Genomic DNA, 22,062 nt, shown 5'->3' with positions numbered 1-22,062 from the left:
CACAATGGTTTTCCTCGTATCCAGGGGGACAAATTCCAATGATTTCAAGAGGACTTGCACAAAAACTCTACAGTGACCACAATAGTGAGTGGAGAGTGGAGAGAATATGCACACAGTCCTTGTCAATGACGTTCATAGGAGTGTATTTCCAAAATACTGGACGTGATCATGGCAAAGGCAGCAATCCGTCACTCCAGGGATTCAGAAGATTGGGCAGGTTCTCAATACAATCTGGATTGGAGAATATGCATTTAGCAGTCTGCAAATCCCAAGAAACTGGATGGTGTAAAATCCCACCTGCCCTAGAACCTTGGTTTCAATCACTCGCAGCTTGTGTTTTTAACTCAAGGCTATAGACATTAATGAACAGGGATTTGGTCAGAAATGTATAGCTATGTACACTGCATTGACTATGGGAAGCTGATAGTGGGTAATTAACAAGATATCTGTTTGAAATGGTTTCCTATGAAGATAAATCTTATGGCAGAATTTTGTAAGAACAACATGTATCTGCCCGTCGAATAGCACAGAGATTTAAAGGCTGCCTGCTGACACTTGGGGGCCGATTCCGATTCGGGAAAAAAACGCTCCGAATAGCTGTTCGGAGCGTTTTTCCCGTACGAATCGTACCCTGCAACGTCCCCCGTACGTACGACGAAGTACGATTCGTACCAGGAGCCGTACTCCGTATGAGTTGTACAGAGACCGTACGACTCTAATCTCCGTACGATTCTCCCTCGGAACCCGCTGTACGCGCCATCTGTACGGTTCGTGGCTGGTTTTTACGACCCAGCAAGTACGATATGTGTCGGGTACGTACCGTACGACCCTTTTTCTACGGGAGCTGAAAACAGCCGTAAAAGCTGTGTTCGTGCTGAAACAGGTACGAACGCCCCCCCCGGGTACGGTGCGTACCCCCCATGATCGCAGGGGTATGGTGCGCACCCCTGCGATATGAGGTGTACGCACCGTACCCCATGTACGCTGGGTGTACGCATCGTACCCCATGTACGATGGGTGTACGCACCGTACCCCATGTACGATGGGTGTACGCATCATACATGGGGTGCAGTGCGTACACCCATCGTACATAGGGTACGGTGCGTACACCCATCGTACATGGGGTACGGTGCGTACACACAGCGTACATGGGGTACAGTGCGTACATCTCATGATCACAGGGGTACGCACCGTACCCCTGCGATCATGGGGTGTACGGACCGTACGGTGTGTATGTGTTTGTGTGCTTTTCCGTACGACTCGCCCTTACCTGACATGGACCGTACGAATTGCGTCCTCATACCCCGGTCCGGATCGTACTCGTCGGGTCGTACGGCATGTGTACGAGTCGTATGGCATGTGTACGAGTCGTACGGTTCACGGTTTCAGCATTGCAATACGTACGGATCGCGACGATTCGGACGGATTCACGGAATACGGATCGTACTACACGACTCGGACGGACGGGTACGATTCGTACTGAGAGGGCTCTGGATACAAATCGTACGGACGTTTTTTTTCCCGAATCGGAATCGAGCCCACCCATGGTGTGATTGACTCCAGACAAGGTGAGATCAGACTTTCTTCTTTACAAGCTAGATAATGTGGGACATAAACAAGCGTTTTGCTTCCAGTCCTTAGAACCACCGTATAGAAGAAACACTGATTAACAACTAGCTATTATGATTGTGACTTTGACTTTGATTTGCCACTCTACACACAGAGAAGCATGTGCATTAAAATAAAAGCTGATGTATTTCCCAAATGTGTTTAGCTCTACCAGTCAGGCCAGGTCACAGCCATCAGCATCTGGGTGTGGCACTCTCTTCACATGAAATCTAAGGACTGGTGTCTATAGTTTATTGGTCTAAAATATTAACTTTGACGGCTACAGCTTACATTTATTACATTATCTTATGCAACATGTTTTTTGAATAATGCAAAAATCACTAGTTGTGTTCTTCTCAATTACATGCTAAAATATCCAAAGTGCCTAGAAATCCTTTTCTTCGTGAAGCCTCTTCCAATGAAGATGCTATGGGGCCGACACTACATGTTGTCTTGAAGCTCAACAACCTAACACGCTGCAGAGAGGTCACATTTGTAATTGACTACGAGTAGGTATGGGCTTGACCATAAGCATCAATTAGAGGAAGCCACTGTGAGCTTTTCTCACCTCTGGCTGGCCCTTTGGGTACCCTGGCACGGCCTTCCCTAACTCCGGTCTCAGGGGTTACAATGGCAGCAACAGGAAGTGGAAAACATGGATTTCAAAGAACCGTGTTTACTTCTGGTGGTTTCTACTCATACTTTTCTCTAGACTCTCGGCAACAAATAAACTGGTCAGGGGCTTAAGGTGTCAACCATGGACATAATCAGAGGCCAAAGAGCGCATGGGATTTTTTATCACTAGCCCTGTCATGTTGGTGAATCAATTCATGGCCCTGATGCTCTAAAATCCTAAGAAACGCTGCCATACTCACCCGCCCAGTGCCGCCGCAGCTCCAGCAAGTCACCCTTCCTGTCCCACTGCATCTGTGACATGTCTGAAATCAAGTCAATTCGTTACAAAGTGAAACACAGTGGAAAATACTGTACAAAAATAAGCACAATATTCAGGTTACGCAAAGTGATAAGTACAATGTTACAAGATCCTCATTTGAAGTTGGAAATATATAGGGCCCGATTCACAGAACTAACTTAAGACAAAATCCTAAACCTACTACTTTTGGTATTCACAGAAGTTAGGATTTTGTCTTAAGTTTGTCTTAAGACAGACTTAAGACAGTCTTAAAACAGACTTAAGTTAGGATTTTGTCTTAAGTCTGTCTTAAGTCTGTTTTAAGACAAATTTAAGACAAAATCCTAACTTCTGTGAATACCAAGAGTAGTAAGTTTAGGATTTTGTCTTAAGTTAGTTCTGTGAATTGGGCCCATTGAGTTTACTACCTCGTGCCACTCAACCTAAGAGACATTGGTGGAAACATGTGAGCATTCAGCATGTGGGCACCAGATCTGCTCCCAGCCCACACTAAGAGCACCCAACTCGCATTTTTTAAAAACATTTTTGTCTGTGGGCGCCCTGAAACTGCCTCGGTATCCACCCCTCTAACTTCACCTCCACCGTCCACAGTACCATGCAAGTTTCCTCAGCGAAGCTTGACCTTTGACTGCTGTGGAACTATGGGGCATATGTATGAAAATCCCCGTTTGCGATTCTCAAATAGCGATTTTTTGGAGAATCGCTATTTGAGAATTGCAAAAAGGGATGAATGTGAAAATTCACAATTTTTTAGCGAAATCGCAATTAAGGAATACTTTCCCATTCATTTCTATGGGCCAGGAGGCCCTTAGGAATGAATGTGAAGTCATTCTCAATTTGCGATTCGCAATTTGAGAATCGCAAATTGAGAATAATTTCAAGGGTGCAATGGTGTCATAAGGACACCCTGATGCACCTCTGAAATGAACATGTGTGCGCATATGGCGCACATACATGCCCTAAGGACATATATGTGCGCGACATGGCACCTTTACAAATGCCAAAAAGTGCATTTGTGAAAGAAATCGCAAATTACCACCAACTTCAAGTTGGTGGTAATTTGCGGTTTCTTAATGTGAAATCGCACAACTTGGGTGCTTCATACATAGCATTTAAGGAATCGCAATTTACGATTCCTTAAATGCTGATGCAAAATTAAGGAATCGCAAATTTTGCGATTCCTTAATTTTGCGTTGCGATTTTGATCATACGTCGCATTTTCTAAATTTTTAGTCGCAAACGCTGCTTTTTTGCGAATCACAGCGTTTGCGACTAAAAAAAACGGATGATACAAATGCCCCTATATCCATTCTGCATTCTGTAGGAATACTGTGATACCGGGGTCCCAAAAACATTTTTTAAGGTTGACCTTGGGGTGGGAAGTGCTGGGAGTCAAGGCATCCCTACCCTGCCCCATTGTACTACATAAATATCTTTTTTTTAGAACACGGAAAATTACTTTCTGAGTACTGTAATGGCAGGGGCAACATTTTCCTCAATATTGAAGCCAACCAATCGGATCACTTCGGACTGTGAGACTAGTCCTGTGGAATCAAAATGGTCGAAGGAAGAAAAAACTCTCTTGGTCAAGGAGAGAGCATTATTTTAAAAACTTTTGCTACCCGAGTACTCCCATGGGATTCTTGTTAAACCATCTATTCAGATAAATCTTACATTTAACCCCTTTATGCAAGCACCTATTTAAATGTGAATTTCTTGGAAATGGCTGAATGTACCTAAATGAAATGACCGTGAGGGTCCTTTCCGAGTAAAATTCTCAGTTCATGTCAAATTTGATATAATTCTATTCAGTTGCTTTGTCTGCATTGGAAAGCGCATTTTTCTACAGAATAAAAATGGGAAATCAATGTTTTGTGGGTGACTTTGGTGGGCACTGGGGCACACACCAGAGGCCATGGCGGATAGGGTCCCCAGTGCTATAAAACCTTGGAGAGGGGGGTGCATGATCCCCTTACCTTCTTTTTAAAAGAAAAGGCGCCAAAAGATGGGGTTCCCAGGCCTGTACTTGCTCATGAGTGGTCCAAATGCCCCTCTACCTGCAATTTAAAAAATAAAAAAAAGCTCTATGGGATGGGGTCCCTGGGTCCTGCAAAGACTCAAGGGGGGGGACATGCAATCCCATCCCCTTTAATTAAGAAAATAAGTTATGGGTGTCCCGGGTGGGCACTAGGAAACCCAATATATATATTTTTTGAAATGTGACTAATATATGAGTAGCAGGAGGCACTCATTTATTATTCGCTGCTCCTAGGAGGGAGCTCCCTATAATGCCTTCGGTCATTATATTAAACAATATTTGTATGCTTGGGATGCTCCTAGAAGTGGCAGGGGCACCACGAAGCATTTTTGTTATGTTGTGGAGAGCTGCAGGAAGTGCAGCAGCCTCCCAGCAAACTTTGAAAAAAAACAGTAAAGGCATATTTACGAGCCCCCTGCACTGCAGAATCATCACTTTTTGTGACACTCTGGTGGTGCTGATTAAAAAATCATATTTATGAGGCCACGCAAAGCCACTATGCGTGGTTCAGAATGGCCTCATAGATATGGAGTAAGACAAGGCAGCGTAAATCACTGCGTTGCCTTACTCTGCGCTCAGGAGGCATTCCATGGGTGTTGCAGTGGGTTTTCCCATGCAACACCCATGGATTTTGACACTGCTGAAGATTTACAAGAGCATGTAAACCTGGGGAAGTGCCAAATCCTTATGCCTTCCGAGGTGAGGCATAAAAAAGAGAATTGTCCTCCTTGTTATTTCCTCTTTTATGTGCACTGCATTGTGCAGCGCACATAAAAACTGGAAAATGCATCTTAGGATTGTTTCTGTGCAGGAAGGTGCCCCTTCCTGTACAAAAACAATCTTGCTGACAACACAGGCACTTTGCACCATGGTGCAAGGGTGCCTGCGTTGGCTCTAGGCAGCTGAAACGGCACCACCGCTGGGAGACAGTACAGGAATGCATGTATTGCATAAATGCGGTGCATTCCCGCCTTTTAACTTAGGCATAGGGCAGCGCTGCCCTACCCCAAATTCCTGTAAATGAGGGACTAAGTCTCCTAGGTCATTAAACTCATGACCAGCAGGAGAACTTACCATATTTTCTAAAAGTACATAGAGGTGATGCTCTATACGTTTCAGCTGAAGTGCAAGACCCTCTTGTGAATGTTTTTATGATTTAATTTTGTAGGCTGAAAAATGTTAAAGAAAGACTCAGAGGCATGTTGGTTTTATTTGGTAAAACAATTATCTCTGAGTCTTTCTTTTAACATTTTTCGTTCTACAAAATGCAATATAAATACTATGTTCAAAGAAAGACTCACAGACATGTTTTCTTTATTAAAACCTTAGGACATATTTTAATATTAGTCGCTATTACTAAATATTACATTGTCTTAATTCCTGAAATATACATTTGATAAAAAATGTTGATGATTTTTGGAGAAAGATGATGATTGTCTCACTTCTCACTATTTATATTTCAGTGTTGTGACTCTTTGGCTAAGTCAGTACGTCTACTTGAGTGCAGTAAAGATCTGTGAGACCAACCGCATGGTGTGCATGGTGTGGGGGTTGGCTGCCCATGGGATGTTGGATGCAGGGCACGGCTACAGGCCCTACTCTGCGGCCAGCCCCTGTGTGCAGAAGGAGGTTGTCTGCCCGCGGGTGGATTATTCCTTTGAGGGGTTGGCTGCAGGCCAGGCCCTGCGCTAACCCCCCACCACTCATGGTGTAAAAGGTGGGGCAGATTTCGACCGATAACCTTTAAGTATTGCCCGGCGTTAGTCGCCTCTCATACCACTCGAAATTATCAAACAAAGAGGCAGGCGCTGGAGACTGGAAGGCAGGAAACAGAGGTTTATTCCGACAGAGCAGAACACGTCAAATCAGACAACAGGGTATCTTCTTGAGGTGCTCTAACCGCATCTCTGAGGCCTGGCCTCTTATACACAAGTTTATGACTTTATTGCATGAAACACATTCCTGTCAATGCATTGAAGTACGGAAAGACATCCTTGGAATCCCCGTTTCAAGCCCGTTCCCACACACATTTACAGTAGAAGTCCCCACCCCAATCTCAGTAGGGGATGACTGTCGCGCAGCTGGATATTCCGTCGATTCCCGGAATGTGTGCGGCTGATACGATCTCATGGGGTGGGGGGTTTCGATTAGTCTTAGATCCTTTGAAGAGGGGCAGCTGCCTACTGTATGGGCAATAAACTGCATCCGCAGGGCCTGGGATCGGGCCGGACAATCGGGCACAGAGGAAGGGGATTCATCAAAGGATGTGTGATCATGAGAGGGGATGGAGGGAGGTGTTAGCCGGGTGCGGGATGTGGCTCCGAGGCAGGGTCGCACTGAAGGGGTGGTTTATGACCCGAGCGTGTGAGAGCGGGGGCTGTCAGTGCACGGGGGATGCTTGCCAGGTCGAGAGAGAGACGCGCTGGCTATCGGCAGTGGGCAGAGAGGCCATGGTATTCAAAATGGCTGCTGCTTATGCGCACATATGAGCCTGAAAGGGACAAGATGGCGCCGATAGTGTCTAAGTTGCAATCTAGATTTTAACAGTCCTCCCTTTTCAACATATCTAGCCAGCTTGTCAGTCTATGTCTATCCCCATCATATTACGGATCTCTACATCATACAATGCTTTCATATGTTCAGCTTCAAAGTCCAGAGTCTTAGGGCAGATGCAGTTAGCAAAAAGTGAGCACAGGGGTGGCGAGCATTGAATACCCAGGCAGAATCCACATATTACAATAATCGGTATCAATATGATCATGAACAACCTCCACCCCCAGTCCTTTACAGTACTCCAGAACCAACTCCCAAGCGACCATTCTTCTTGTTCCTGATGAACTTCTGAGGAGAGTCTATGGAGATGGTCAATGGCTTTGTAGACTGAGGGCGAATTGTCTGGTATGTAGGTGCAGCAGCTGGACCCAATGATACGGCATGCTCCTCCACGATCCGCTAGAACCACATCCAGAACAAGGCGGTTCTGAAGGGCCACCAGGCGGACCGCCTGAAGCTCGGCTGTATTGTTTGTGAGGATGCCAGCTGTAATGTTCATTGTCGTTTCGACTGCCTGGGTCAAATGTCGGATGGCACGGCTGTTCGCCATCGGACCCCAGAGTGGAACAAGTCCTTTTATTGCATCCAGGAATTGTGCTCCGGTGGAGTCGGCTTGTTCAATGTCTCTCGCTCGCTTTTGTCGGTGACGGTTTGCTGGGGCCACATAGGTGGGAGGAAGGATGAAGGCAATGTAGCAGGTACCTCCCCAGCCCTTTGGGAGCCAAGTGTAGGCTTTTGTACCACAGACAAAGTACATGTTCGGAGAGGTGACGAAAGAGGGTGGATCAGTTGAGTCCAAAGTTCTGGTGATGCGGCAAGTGCTGTAGCCCACCAACTGTGTCCCAAGACCTTTGATGCATACAAGGCCCGAGATGTTGACGACAGACAGGGCTACAGTCAGGGTGGCAGCTGCTCGTTTTTGGAGGTAAGAGAAGGTGGGTCTGGCTGGGTTGTTGAACACCTGCATTTCAATCCGTTATTTGGCAGGGATGTCCATGTGAACTGAGCATTGGATGTCAGAGGGCAGAAGGGAGCAGCAGTTCTTCCTGTTTTGTTCAGCCAGACTCCATGATAAAAGTGCGACATAGTTTTGTCAGAGGTGGCATTATCCCTGTAACTCTCTTGAAAGAGGATCAGCCAAGCAAGGCAGGAACCATGGACAGAGAAAGGTGAAGGGATGAAGGGGTTGGAATGTCCAGTGGCATGTGGTAACAGCCCACAGATCCAGCAATTTGTGGCATTGGCAGGAAGGTTGTGTTGATGCAGCAACTGCATGAAGGAGTTGTTCCAAAACTCCTTACGTCTTTCTCGGAGTTGAGGTGAAAGAGAGATCAGATGGTGTTCTTTCATGGTGGGAGGCTGTGCAGTGGTTAGAAATATCTCACGAGCTGGTGTGCTTTCTTCCACGATCCAGAGGGTGGTCATGAGGAGGAGGCAAAAGAGAAGGGCGATAAAGAGTGCAATAGTCTTTGAGCTGTGTAACCTGTCAGTCTTTGGGTTTCTGTAGTGGGTCTTCGGATATCCGGTTGCTTTCATCATCTTCGTGTCGGGCGCTTCAATCATCTTCGTATCCGGCGCTTCCATCATTTTCAAGGGGCTCGGTAGCGGGCAGAACCACAAACTTCGTTTGGCTTCTCTCCTGGCAGCCTTAGTAGTGTTAGGCCACCGCTCTGAGAATTGTAACTTAGTCAGCGGTCTGCTTTGCCGAAGCTCCCTCCTTTCGTCGCAGGTTATACCCTTCTCTGGATGGCACAGTGGGATCGGGAAATTCTGCCAATTCAAGTGTCTCTGTATCAGGGTAACAGCTCAGGGATGGTCGGTCTTTGTTCAGGAACTCTTCTTGGGTGGCCACGTCTTCGGTCGTCGTCAGGGTTGCGGAGATTTTCTTGCAGTGATGTGCATGCAGCCAGTTCCGTTTCCCTTCCACTCAAAGAGCTGTTCGGGTGGTGATCAAGACTTGCCAGGGGCCCGTCCACCGAGGTTCCAGACTCTTTGCACGCTGGAAATTTCGGACCAACACGAAATCACCGGGTTGGATGACGTGTCCGAGGCCCCTGGAAGCGTCGGGGATGGCCTGCAGCACCTGTTGATGGATAATGGACAGCGTTTTGGTCAAATTGTACAAATAGTCAGACATAAGGACGTCCGGGACGTCATGAATGGATGTCGGTTTTGGTGCAGACCAGATGCTCATGGGCCGGCCGAAAACGACCTCGTAAGGGGTCAAGTGGTGTTTGGTGGGGGTGGAACGCATTGACAGCAATGCCAGTGGGAGAGCGTCTGGCCATTTCAGTCCTGTGGTAGCCACTATCTTTGCTAGTTTGAGCTTCAGTGTGGCATTATGTCGCTCAACCAGCCCAGCAGATTGGGGGTGGAAGACTGCGTGGAACTTTTGTTTTACACCCAACCCCTTCAAGATGAGTTGGATAGCCTCGGCTATGAAGTGGGGGCCATTGTTGCTCCACAAAATTCGACAAAGGCCGTAGCGAGGGAAGAATTCTTTCAGTAAGACCTTTGCAGTAGCAATGGCAGTGTTGTCGCGAGTTGGATAGGCTTCCACCCACTTGCTAAATACGCACACGACAACAAGTACATACTTTAGACCATGGCATCTTTCTAGTTGGATGTAGTCCATCTGTAGGACTTCAAATGGATGATTGGGGACCCCAAACCCTCCCCGGGGTACGACAGTTCCTTTCCCAGGGTTGTGTTGCAGGCATATCAGACACTGTTGGACTAGGCATTTGGCTGAGTCTGTGATCTTGTCATTGTGCCAAACTTTGGAGACAAGTTCGGCCATAGGGGCAGATCCTATGTGTGCAGGGGAGTGTGCCATGGTCAGTATGGGGATCAAGTATGAATTGGGTAGCAACCATTTGTTTGTGTCTTTTGTCCGCCAGCAGCCTTCATCGTATTTCAGTCCCACCCGGGCCCATTCAGTCAGCTCGTGGGGTGAGCTCGCCATCTGGATGTCCCTAATAGTTTCCCTAGCGTCCTTCCATTTTTCTGTTTGTGACCTGGTCACATACATGCGTGTCGTTGTCCTAGTCTCAGCTGTGGTCCGGGCAGTGATGTCGGCCAGTGCATTCCCCTGCCCAATGATGTCCGTAACCTTTTTGTGTGCCTGGCATTTGATTACAGCAAGTTGTTTGGGAAGGAGGACCGCTTCAGTCAGAACGGAGACTAGATCTCCGTGTAGGATGGGTGTGCCGTGTGAGGTCAGGAATCCCCTCTCCTTCCACAAGAGCCCAAAATGATGAACCACCCCGAAGGCATACTGGCTGTCTGTGTAAATATTCGCTGTCGTCCCGGCTGCTAGGATACATGCTCGTGTGAGGGCAATCAGTTCCGCTGCCTGTGCAGATCGTTGTGTGATGCGGGCGGTCTCAACTACAGTTCGGGCTGTGGTAACTGCATAAGCGGCTGAGGTAGTGCCATCGGGGAATTTGATACAAGAGCCATCTACCCATAGCTCTCCGTCAGGATCTGGAAAAGCAGTGTCTCGGAGGTCAACTCTACTCCTGGTCTGTTCGTCCGTGAGGGTCACACAGTCATGTATAGGGGACACATTGGGGTCGTTCTCAGGTAGGGGCAACAAAGTGGCTGGATTTAGCGTGGAGCATCTTTTCAGTGTGATATGGGGTGCAAGCAGAGTCAGTTCGTACCCAGTCAGTCGTGCACTAGTCAGATGCTGCGTCTTAGTCTGGTTTAGGAGGGTGTCAACCGCATGGGGCACTAACACCGTAAGGGAGTTCGAGAGCACGATCCCCTCACTCTGTCGGATAGGGATAGCAGCGGCTAGCGGGGTCAAGAGTGGCAGAGAAGTAGGCACATGGGCGTTGCTTGGGGCCAATGGACTGAGTCAGGACAGACAAAGCGCACCCCTCCTTTTCGTGAGTGTAGAGGGAGAAGGGCTTTGTATAATCGGGGGTTCCTATGACTGGTGCAGAACAAAGGGCGTCTCGTAGTTCTTTGAAGGAGGATTGGCACTAGGGGGTCCAAGGGAGCGGGAAGGGGACATCTTTAGCCAGCAGGGAAAGTAGTGGTTTTACAATGAGGCTGAAATTTGGTAACCACTGTCGACAGAAGGAGGTGAGGCCTACTAGGGAGCGGACTTGTTTCTGGGTCTTAGGGACAGGGGTGTCTAGGATGGTCTGAATTCGATCGGGCGTAAGTTTCCTTCCGTCTTTGGACAAGAGATGGCCTAGGTAAGTGGCCTGGAGTTGGCAGAATTGCAACTTCTTTTTGGAGACCTTGTGGCCATTCTCCGCGAGGAAGCGCAGGAGTTGGATGGTGGCAGTGACTGAGAGTGAAGTGGTGTCGGCCGCCAAAAGGATATCATCGACGTACTGTATCAACACTACTCCCTCCGGTAACTTGACTGTGTCCAGCTGTCTTTTGAAGGCCTGGCTGTAGATGCTGGGACTTTCAGTGTAGCCTTGGGGTGCTCTACAAAATCTATATGAGCGGGATTTTAAGGTGAAGCCGAAAATGTAGCGGCTGTCTGGGTGGATGGGGATGGAGAAGAATGCGTTCTTGAGGTCGATTACCGTGAAGGTGGTGGCAGTGGAAGGAATCAGAGTCAGAATGGTGGTGATGTCTGAGACTACGGGGTACTGAGGTACAACTACTTTGTTGACCTCTCGCAGGTCGATGATGAAGCGGTACGCCTTCTCATCTCCCTCACCCTGCTTCTTTACAATGGGTAGGATAGGGCTGTTGCAAACATTGCTAACTACTTCCTCTACCACTCCTGCATCTATCAGGGACTGGATGATCTTTACCAATGCCTTCTCGCCCTCGGGCGATATCCGATATTGTGGGAGTTTCGGGAGCACTACGTTCTGTCGAACAGTTATATGTACAGGGTCAATCATCATGCGTCCTACGTCCGAGTCAGTTTTTGCCCACAGGTACAGAGGTAGAGTGTCGAGTAGGGACAAGTCAGCGTTGGTGATGGAAAACATGTGTGGAGTAGGACAGGATCTGAGCATAGTCGGGTTGTCGTACAGAATGACTCGAACTCCATCTTGTGAACAACTAATAGTAGCTCGGAAATGTTTCAATAAATCAAGTCCCATAATGGCATCGGGGGTGTTGGATGAAAGTAAAAACGTTGTGTCGGTAGCGTTATTTTCCAAGTCAAAGGAGATCTGTGTGGACAAGGGGTTGGTGGAGGGCGTTCCATCAAAACCTATCGATGTCACATGTGAGCCAGACAAGGGTGCCCTCGGAATCAGTCGTTTAGATAACGCGCTACGTGTTGCGCCAGTGTCTACCAAAAATGGAGACTTCGTACCCTGGACCTTAGCGGTGACATAAGGACCTTGCTGGTCAACATGGAGCTCGACTGGATCCCTCCCTTGCCCTTGGCGGTCCTATGCGAAGTCGCGGGCATTGTCGTAGTCAGACTGTTGGTACTGGTTCTGTCGGGGACGGTCAAACGTATTCGGTCTGCTTGATCTGTCGTTGTTGGTGTCGTTTGTGTTCCCTCGTCCCTGTCCTCTATTTCTTGGCTCACTCGCTACGTCTCTTGTGTCCCTATTTTTGATTGCTTGTAGCCGAACCAGACACTGGGATTTCCAATGACCAAATCCTTTGCAAAATGCACACTGGTTCTCGTCGATGTCTGTACGTCCAGCGTGGGGTGTGGATGTACGGTCTCTAGGGGGTGGATTTCTAGGAGCATTCGATTGGTAGCTTCCTTTGAACTGTTCCCTTCCACTAGTCACCCCTTGCAATTGAGCAATCATCACCCTTTCCTTCAGGTCCTTTTTCTTTTTCTCAGTCACCCTATCGTTCTCATTCTTTTGATGCTCATAGTACTGGGCCATCTGAAGGATAGCCGCGGGTTTGGAGGCTGCCCAACTACTCTCACTAGTCTGTAGTTTCTGTGAGACTTCCTGCGACAGACCTTTGACATAATTCTGGACAAACAGATGATGTCCGGTTGCAGTGGTCATGTCCTGGCCGCTGTAATCGGAGAACACCGTCTCAAACCGGGAGAAGTATTCTGATACGTCTTCCTGGGGTTTCTGGCGGCAGGCCGTTACTATCGACCAATCCACCTTCTTTTCTGGGATCAGGGTTTTCAATTTCTGGACGATCTTGTCCGGGAGGTCTAGAATGGATTTGAAAGGTTTCTGCCCGGGCTCTCGTTGCCTATCTATGCCATCGAGTTGTGACCAGGTATGTCCGAACAGCTCAAGGTGGTCGACTTTCCGGATTTGCTTCCACACATCAGCTGGCAGACATAGCCCGAAAAACAAATCGATGTCCGCTAGGGTCATAATCGTCGAACCCAAGGCTGTGCCTAATTCAGTATAAAAGGCGGTGGGGTTCTTTCGTAAATCAGGCAAGGATTTTCGGAAAGTCAGGATGTCTTGCCGATCCCATGGTTGGTAGACCCAGTTATAAACTACTCTCCCTCTTGCATCTTGGTGGTTAATGTCATCATGCGTTCCCTGCCCTCTTGGGGGAACCCAATAGGGAGCGGCCTCCTTTATAGGCATCATTGTGCTAGCTTTTTCTGTTTGGGGTTCGGTCGCTACAGGAGTCGTAGCGCTAGTTTCTAGTCTCTGTTCAGGGAGGTGACGGAAGACTTCAAGCGTACACGTGAAGAGGTTCGTCACATCACACTCGCCTTCATCCCCAATGTCAACTTTCCTATAGAGAGTCGTTAACCTCTCAGGACCTTTGTCCTGGTATCGATCCTCATAGGCATTGAGGGTGTGATAACAAAATCGCACAACAAAGTGTCGTCTGTGGCTATTGGCATACAAATTGTACATATCTGTTACGTATTCCTCACTCTCTTTTCGTTCCACCAGTGTCTTCACTATCTTATCGATCCCTACTCGTTCGTCTTTGCTTAATCGGTTCATTCTAGTGGAATCTTTCCTTCTAGTTTCAGGGTCATCTAGTGTTACTGTTTGCGCCACGTTGAGTACAAGGGGTTCGTCCGGCGCGGAGGCCGTGAGGACCGAGGTCCTGGCACTATTCTCACCCGTACTTGGGGGCTGCGGGTGTTGTACTAAGGTTTGGGAAGGGGCGTATGGAGGAGGCATGTAAATGATTGGGGGACCTAGTAATAAATCATCGTTCGCTCGTTGTTTCGAGGGTATCTCAGGGTAGAGCGTAGAGGGTGTTCTAACGGGACACTGGCCCGATGTTTCGGACTCTTGCTTCTGTTTGGCTTTCTCTCTCTCCTTTATCTCTTCCTCTAACTTTCTAGCAGCTAGGTGAGCTGCTTTTCGTAGCTCTTTCTCTAATCTGACTTTGTTTCTCTTTTTCCGTTGTCCTGCTTCTTTGCGCCACATGCCGAGGCTGTCGAGCATAGTGGGCGTTGTCTTATTGTTACGAAGGGCTGTTTCCAGCACGTTTATTTTATCGTCATCAAAGGATCCTATCAGTGGCCACTGACTTTCCTGATCCTTTCTTGTATATTTATGCCATAGTTTACTATAAGCTATGGCGACTAGTCCATATTTAGTGAACATGTCCTTATTAGGGGTGTCTTCCAGTGGAGCTGGATGGTTCATCTCTAATAAGCGGTCCGGGCTGAACCAACTACCAATCAGTGGGGAGAAGATAGGCATGACAGATTACAGAGGGGGACAAAGGTCCGCACTACCTATCTTTTCACTACTTGCAAAGACTAGACAGAATATTTCTATTCTACGTTATTTGCAAACAGAGAATACCTCAAAAGAACCAGCTTCGAACAACCAATGTTCGGACAATCAATCAGTCAGTGGGGAGAAAATTAGGCACGACAGATTACAGAGGGGGACAAAGGTCCGCGTTACCTATCCTTCACTATCTGCAAAGGAAGAGAGAATATTTCTATTCTTCCCCGTTTGCAGGCAGAGAATATCTCAAAAACAATCAATGAGCAATACTAGTATTTTCAGAGAGTCAGACAATCGTTTCGCAATTTGTCGTGTTACACGACCTTACCCGGACCGCAAGGACAGTTTCTCGTCTTCCACTTCCAGCGCCCGATCGTCCTCTATTCTCCGTAATTGCCGCGGCACTCCTGATGGTTCCCAGTCAGAACCGTAGATCACTCGAGAGAGGTCTGTTCAGAACCGGTGAAGTTCGGATGATCGGCTGCCAGACGAGGGTCTATCGGGCAGGTGCACTTCCCGATCGTTGCAGTCGTTCACTCTGTCGTCAGGACCTCTCCCACTGGATCCACGTGTCGCTGATGGGCCCCACGTTTGGGACGCCAATTGTAAAAGGTTGGGCAGATTTCGACCGATAACCTTTAAGTATTGCCCGGCGTTAGTCGCCTCTCATACCACTCTAAATTATCAAACAAAGAGGCAGGCGCTGGAGACTGGAAGGCAGGAAACAGAGGTTTATTCCGACGGAGCAGAACATGTCAAATCAGACAACAGAGTATCTTCTCGAGGTGCTCTAACCGCATCTCTGAGGCCTGGCCTCTTATACACAAGTTTATGACTTTATTGCATGAAACACATTCCTGTCAATGCTTTGAAGTACGGAAAGACATCCTTGGAATCCCCGTTTCAAGCCCGTTCCCACACACATTTACAGTAGAAGTCCCCACCCCGATCTCAGTAGGTGATGACTGTCGCGCAGCTGGATATTCCGTCGATTCCCGGAATGTGTGCGGCTGATCGGATCTCATGGGGTGGGGGGTTTCGATTAGTCTTAGATCCTTTGAAGAGGGGCAGCTGCCTACTGTATGGGCAATAAACTGCATCCGCAGGGGTAGGTGACGGCCTGGGATCGGGCCGGACAATCGGGCACAGAGGAAGGGGATTCATCAAAGGATGTGTGATCATGAGAGGGGACGGAGGGAGGTAGTAGCCGGGTGCGGGATGTGGCTCCGAGGCAGGGTCGCACTGAAGGGGTGGTTTATGGCCCGAGCGTGAGAGAGCGGGGGCTGTCAGTGCGCGGGGGATGCTTGCGAGGTCGAGAGAGAGACGCGCTGGCTATCGGCAGTGGGCAGAGAGGCCATGGTATTCAAAATGGCTGCTGCTTATGCGCACATATGAGCCTGAAAGGGACAAGATGGCGGCGATAGTGTTTAAGTCGCAATCTAGATTTTAACAATGGCTGAAGGCTGTGCACAGCAGGGGGTTGGTGTTACGTATGGTAATAAAATATTACTTTACGTTAAATAACCCTAGAAATTCACTGAAAAAAACAAAGGATAAAGTGACACTATAGTTAGGTGGGGGGCAAGTTATAGTTACTAGGGATAACTATAACTGCGACATCACTTTAACCTTTGTATTTTTCAGTGACTGTATAGAAAGATAGATAGACAGATAGATAGACAGATGGAAAGACAGACATATAGATAGATAGATAGATAGATAGATAGATGGATAGATAGATAGATAGATAGATAGATAGATAGATAGATAGATAGATAGATAGATAGATAGATAGATAGATAGATAGATAGATAGATAGATAGATAGATAGATAGATAGATAGATAATCACTCCTCATTCTTGTAAGACAGATGAGCACTTCCAGCTGTGGTGCAGGTGCCAGGTTTTGGATGCAAGTCAAATATCAAATTACACAGAAGTAATTATCCAAGTTAAAGCAGGACATAAACATCACTCCAGGTCCAGTAATGTTCTATTGTATGGTTAACACATTTTGCTTTGCTATCTTTATCAAAACCATTACAAGATCTATGCCCTAGCCCCTTTAAATAGAGTATGTGCTCATGGGAAACAGACTCTGCATATTTTATTAATTCCTCCACAAAAGAAATCAGGTGGCTCTACATTGTATTTCAATGTCAATACATACCACATGGGTAATTTTAAATTGATGGCATAATACATATATATATTGATGTGGCACTGTTGGCATCAAATTACATTTACGAAGTACGCTCACTGGGTTTGTGGAGTGTAAGCACCTATAAAGTAATGTACTTGAAGATCAAACGTCTAGTAAGATAGCCATGGAGATAGAAGATGTATTTTATGTGCTCAGTCTCAAATGCCTTACATTTATTACTTATTAAAAAGTATCATTTAAATTGATATACATTTTGTAACAAGTAGTTTTCTGACTTAATGAGACCGGAAATAGGTCAATAAAATCCTATGTCATTAGAATAATCTTGGTTTGCGAAATACTTGTTTGACCAAATTTTGGCAATTGGCCTCCTGAGCAGTCCTCTAATTGTCTCAGTGTGCGGGATCATAGGAGCAACAGTGAACATAAACAAAAGGCTATCAGCAAGATTACATACTTAGGACTAAGACTTTTAAAAGCATAGATCCTAGTAGAATAAATGGGCATGCATAGACTACTGAGTTGCTCAATCTGTGATGTGTTTTTCAATTTGGATGATACCTTCTGTGCAATATATATATAAATGGAGGATGCTATGCCACAGACTGAAGATCCGCCAACCTCAGATAGATTCAGGCAGACCCTCATTATGTAGGCAGCGGAGACTACTCCGTCTCCGCCACCGAAATAACCCCCTGAAAGCCCAACAGAGTAAGGTCTGTCAAAAGTTTTAGAGTGGGTGAACATATGGGCAGTTTTCAATGTTCGTCACTGCCAGGTGAAACCTGGTGAAAAGGAGCAATGATACCTGAAAATACACCCCTCGCCATGGAAGGAAACTCCCATGGTATTGGGTTCATTCCTTTTTTAATTTTCTAAAATAAAATCCCCCTTTAGCTTTTTATTTTAGAATTGACTGATGATGATTAATGACCTACCTCTACCGTTGAGGTGTGAGGCACTATGAACTTCTTTTGTCCTGCCTCAAACATGGGAGGAGTATCCACATTCATCTCCCAGAGAGACGGAGGAGTACCATTTGAGTCTATCACTTCACCTGAGGCACAGAAACACAGGATTGTTATAAGTCAATCAAATCCATCAAATCATTTACATATGAAGTCAATGAATCAAAACAATATGTATTTCTGACTAAGGCGAAATCTCTTTGGGTAGAAAAAAATTATGCTGTACAATAATCAATCTTTACTAGGAAAAGGGAAATACTTATCTGCTCCAACAATGTCAAGCAGAACTTTGACACCCAAATCTAAACAGGCCCAAAGTTATTAAGACGATTCATAGAGGCTTATATTGATCTGAAATTGATGGAGGGTTCAATGAATCGGGTTACCGACTCCCTACTGGTTAAAGGCAATGATAGTTGGGCCTGCCTGAAGCTTGTAGACATTGCAGTTCACCCTGTAGAATAGAAATGTGCTAAATATCTTAGCAATGCGTGTGCGTCTATCTATCTATCTATCTATCTATCTATCTATCTATCTATCTATCTATCTATCTATCTATCTATCTATCTATCTATCTATCTATCTATCTATCTATCTATCTCCCTATCTATCTATCTCTGTCGCCACTGGGTAGTTATAGGTGAGCCAGTGCTTCCATGGGAAATGTCTTTTATGTATTGCTAATAACTTTGGTGCAGGTTGATGAACCCTCACCAAATTGTTCAAAGAGGTTTTCTTTTTACCCAGTTAGTGCATAGAGAATTTCGAAGAGACCCATCAAGCGGTGGCCGAGGAAAAGGGGGCTGGGGGTCCCAAAACATAAAATTCCCATGCAGCTTTCATAGACTTTTTTGAACAGTGCTACTGCAACAACTGCTGAATGGAATTACACCAAGTTTGGCAAGAAGCTATATCTTGGTCCAGAAAGTGTGTTTATTATGTGTTAACGCATCCAGTAGTTTTAGAAGTAATAAGGATCACAAATATTTGTATTTCTGGAGGGGTTTGGTTCGAGGGGCATTTGTAAGAGTCTGTCAAACCCAATTTCACAAAAGAGAGAATTCTGATTAGCCCAACAGGATTTTTTCCTTTGGGCCAACTCTGCTCACACAAGAATAAGGATCCTGTTGGAAAAAGCACTCTGATTGGCTGCCTGCAACATGAAAAAAAATGTAGCAGGCAGCCATTACTGGATTCGGGGACTTTATCCACTGTCCTCAGTGTACCAATGACATTTTTTTTACGGTGGATACCGTAGCTCTTGTGGGGGGGTCAAAAATAAAAAAATGTTTCATAAAAGTTGCGATCCCGCTTGCATCCTGCGGTAACGCAGCATATTGTTTTAAGAATGGATATGCTTGCCCGCAGTTTAAATTTAAGAAATTTGACCCCTGGTGTGTGCCAGAGCCTGGGAGTTTACAATATTATATATATGGAAGGAGGCATCAGTGGTGGCCCTCCCTGAGCCACTCAGGACCCCGCGGACTACATCCCCCTGGGCTAAGTGCACTTTGAAGGAGAGGTGGCTTGCAGCTCCCCTCCTCCAGCCATTTAGGGCCCCCATCCTTGAGGCGAAGTGCACTTCAAATCAGAGGGGGCATATGGCCAGCCTTCCCCAAGCCTCTGTTGGGACGACCTGAACCCCAAAAAAACTACAAAATGGGGAGGGGGTACACCCCAGTGACCCCCAAACAACAGGCCATGATCCTACAAAGTGTCTTAGGAAGCTGCACCTCAGGTCTCTCTGTTCTCTGGCCATAGACTCCAGGTATGCCTTGCCCACCCTCTCCTAGGCAGGGAAGACTACTGGCACCTGCCCATCTGGAGCAGTAGAAAATGCTGCTCCTGTCTAGAAGATGGCAAATGAAAGGTGCTCCTCCCACCAGCACCCAATATAGAGGTGGTTGGGGAGCCAGCTGAGGCTGCAGGGGCCCAGGGACACCACCTGTGGCCCCAACACGGGGGCTGATTCACAGAACTAATCTGAGACAAAATCCTAAACATACTACTTTTGGTATTCACAGAAGGCATTTAGTAGTAGTAGTAAAGTAAGTATTTTGTCTTAAGTTAGTATTTTGTCTTTAATGAGTATTTTGTCTTAAGTTCGTATTTTGTCTTAAATTTAGAATTGTGTCTTAAATTAGGATTTTCTCTTAAATTTGGATTTTGTTTTAAGACCAAAATTTAAGAAAAAATCCTAATTTAAGACAAAATCGTAATTTAAAATAACATTCAAATTTAAGACAAAATCCTAATTTATGACAAAAATACTAATTTAAGACACAATACTAATTTAAGACAAAATCCTAACTTAAGACAAAATCCTAACTTAAGACAAAATACAAACTTAAGACGGTATCCTAACTTAAGACAAATACTAATTTAAGACAAAATACTAATTTAAGATAAAGTGCTAACTTTACTACTACTAAATGTTTTCTATGAATACCAAAAGTAGTAAGTTTAGGATTTTGTCTCAGATTAGTTCTGTGAATCGGCCCCTTAGTGTTTTGTGGGTGCCCTGTGGGGCATAGATAGGTCACGGGGCCGTAAAAGCTCAAAGGGTGATGGAGCACCCCTCCCCTTAATATATTTTAAAAGCCCCCTAAAGATGGGTCCCAGAAGCTCCTATTTGCATGGGGAGCTGTGCGCCCTCCCCCCCTTATTAAATAATACAGCTTTGGGGATGGGGGGCCTGGATTCTGCAAAGGCTCGGGGTTGGGGCTGCATGTACCCCTCCCCTTTAATTACATAAGTTTTGGGTGTCCCGGGTGGGTACCGGGACACCCAATATAATCTTTTTTTTTTTTTACATTTTATTTTATTTAACATAAGTTCTGCAATACATTAAAAAAAAAGTTCTGCAATGCATTTCTTATACAGGAGAGAATATGTGACCAACAGCTCATCGATCAATTCATACTAATATTATAAAGAGAGAGCCTAAACCTTTGAGGCGGGTAATCTCAGTAACCACAGCACCAATCACAACACCCAATACAGCGTTGGAAAGGGCAGTTGCAGCAGAAGGCCATAGGCTGTACCAAAAAGTGCGCTACCAAGACACAAAATCTTAGTAAATCTGGCCCCTTGTGTCCTCTGAAGTGCTGCCTACTCTTCTTTCGGTCTGGAATCAGAGGCCCTGCAGGGACACTGTAGAAACCCATCAGATGAATTAAACAGTAATGCTGCTAGCATAGAACTTGAGCTGTGCTCTTATTGTAAGCGGGCTACTGTGTCATATCCCCCTGAACAGCCATTTTGAATTTACTAATAATGATGACAGTATACTTGAAGGGGCTTTCAGCCAGCACTCCTGATCCATTGGTCTGGTGTAGTGTCATTCATATTTTGCTTTCACCCACTGCAGCATATAGCATTGGACAGTAGGGTCACCCTACATTATCCATGGGTTAGCTTCACTATGAGCTTTAATATAGAGCACTTCTGCAAGCAAGGCAGTTCCGTTGCCCTGTGGGTGCAGCCTGATATGACAACAGTATGCTTTCTAGCAAATGTGAGCACAGGGCTCATTCCAGGTTTATTAATTCCTGTCTCCTGCTAATGCTGTTGTAAATTCCTTTAGGGTGGCCTTTGTCTAGCTTACTTCTGCTCTTTCATAGCATACTACATTCAGTCAATTTGAAACACTTCTTTATAAAGTTATCCTCTTTGTAGTATACATACACACAGTAAAGTGCATTTATAACTGCACTCCTACATGCCATGTTAGTAGTATTTTAATTGAGGACTATAGTTATCCTTGAAACCCATTTAGTCTGTATATCCTGCTTGTGTGGTTTTCCAATTTGCTTTCAGTGCTCTTTTATTTCGTTTTTATATAGACTATTGGAAATTGGGCTTCTGCTTGGCAGAGGTATGCACCCATGTACAAGCAGGAACCACAATCCTAGTCAGTGTAATTGTAGTACACGCTAAAGGTTTACCTGTGCTCACCCTCATGTTGCTTGGCACAAAGCAGTCAGGCTAAGCTAAGGAGGCAATATGTAAAGTACTTGTGCAACCACACATAGTAACAAAGTGAAAACACCACGAAGGTCCTTCACACCAGTTTAGAAAAATAGCCAATATTTATATGAGTAAAACGAGATAAAAACAACAAATATCCAACATACACAAGTTAAGTTAGGAATTTTGCTAGATTA

At 46.0% G+C, this 22,062-nt stretch overlaps 1 protein-coding gene across 1 annotated transcript in view; it reads right to left on the bottom strand.

Annotated features, from left to right (window-relative positions):
- LOC144783441 (protein SSUH2 homolog) overlaps positions 1-22,062 on the bottom strand; it is a 180,287-nt gene that overhangs the window by 106,656 nt on the left and 51,569 nt on the right. The window contains exons 6-7 of the mRNA XM_078662416.1: positions 17,867-17,985; positions 2,484-2,546 (exon numbers count right to left, since the gene is read on the bottom strand). Coding sequence (XP_078518542.1) covers positions 2,484-2,546; positions 17,867-17,985 — 182 coding nt within the window. The remainder of the gene's footprint in view (positions 1-2,483; positions 2,547-17,866; positions 17,986-22,062) is intronic.

The sequence above is a fragment of the Lissotriton helveticus genome, chromosome 9 (genome assembly GCF_964261635.1).
Source record: "Lissotriton helveticus chromosome 9, aLisHel1.1, whole genome shotgun sequence".
In the NCBI taxonomy this organism is placed as follows: domain Eukaryota; kingdom Metazoa; phylum Chordata; class Amphibia; order Caudata; family Salamandridae; genus Lissotriton; species Lissotriton helveticus.
The sequence above is the reverse complement of the archived record's forward strand: the minus strand, read 5'-3'. Positions and strand labels throughout refer to the sequence as shown.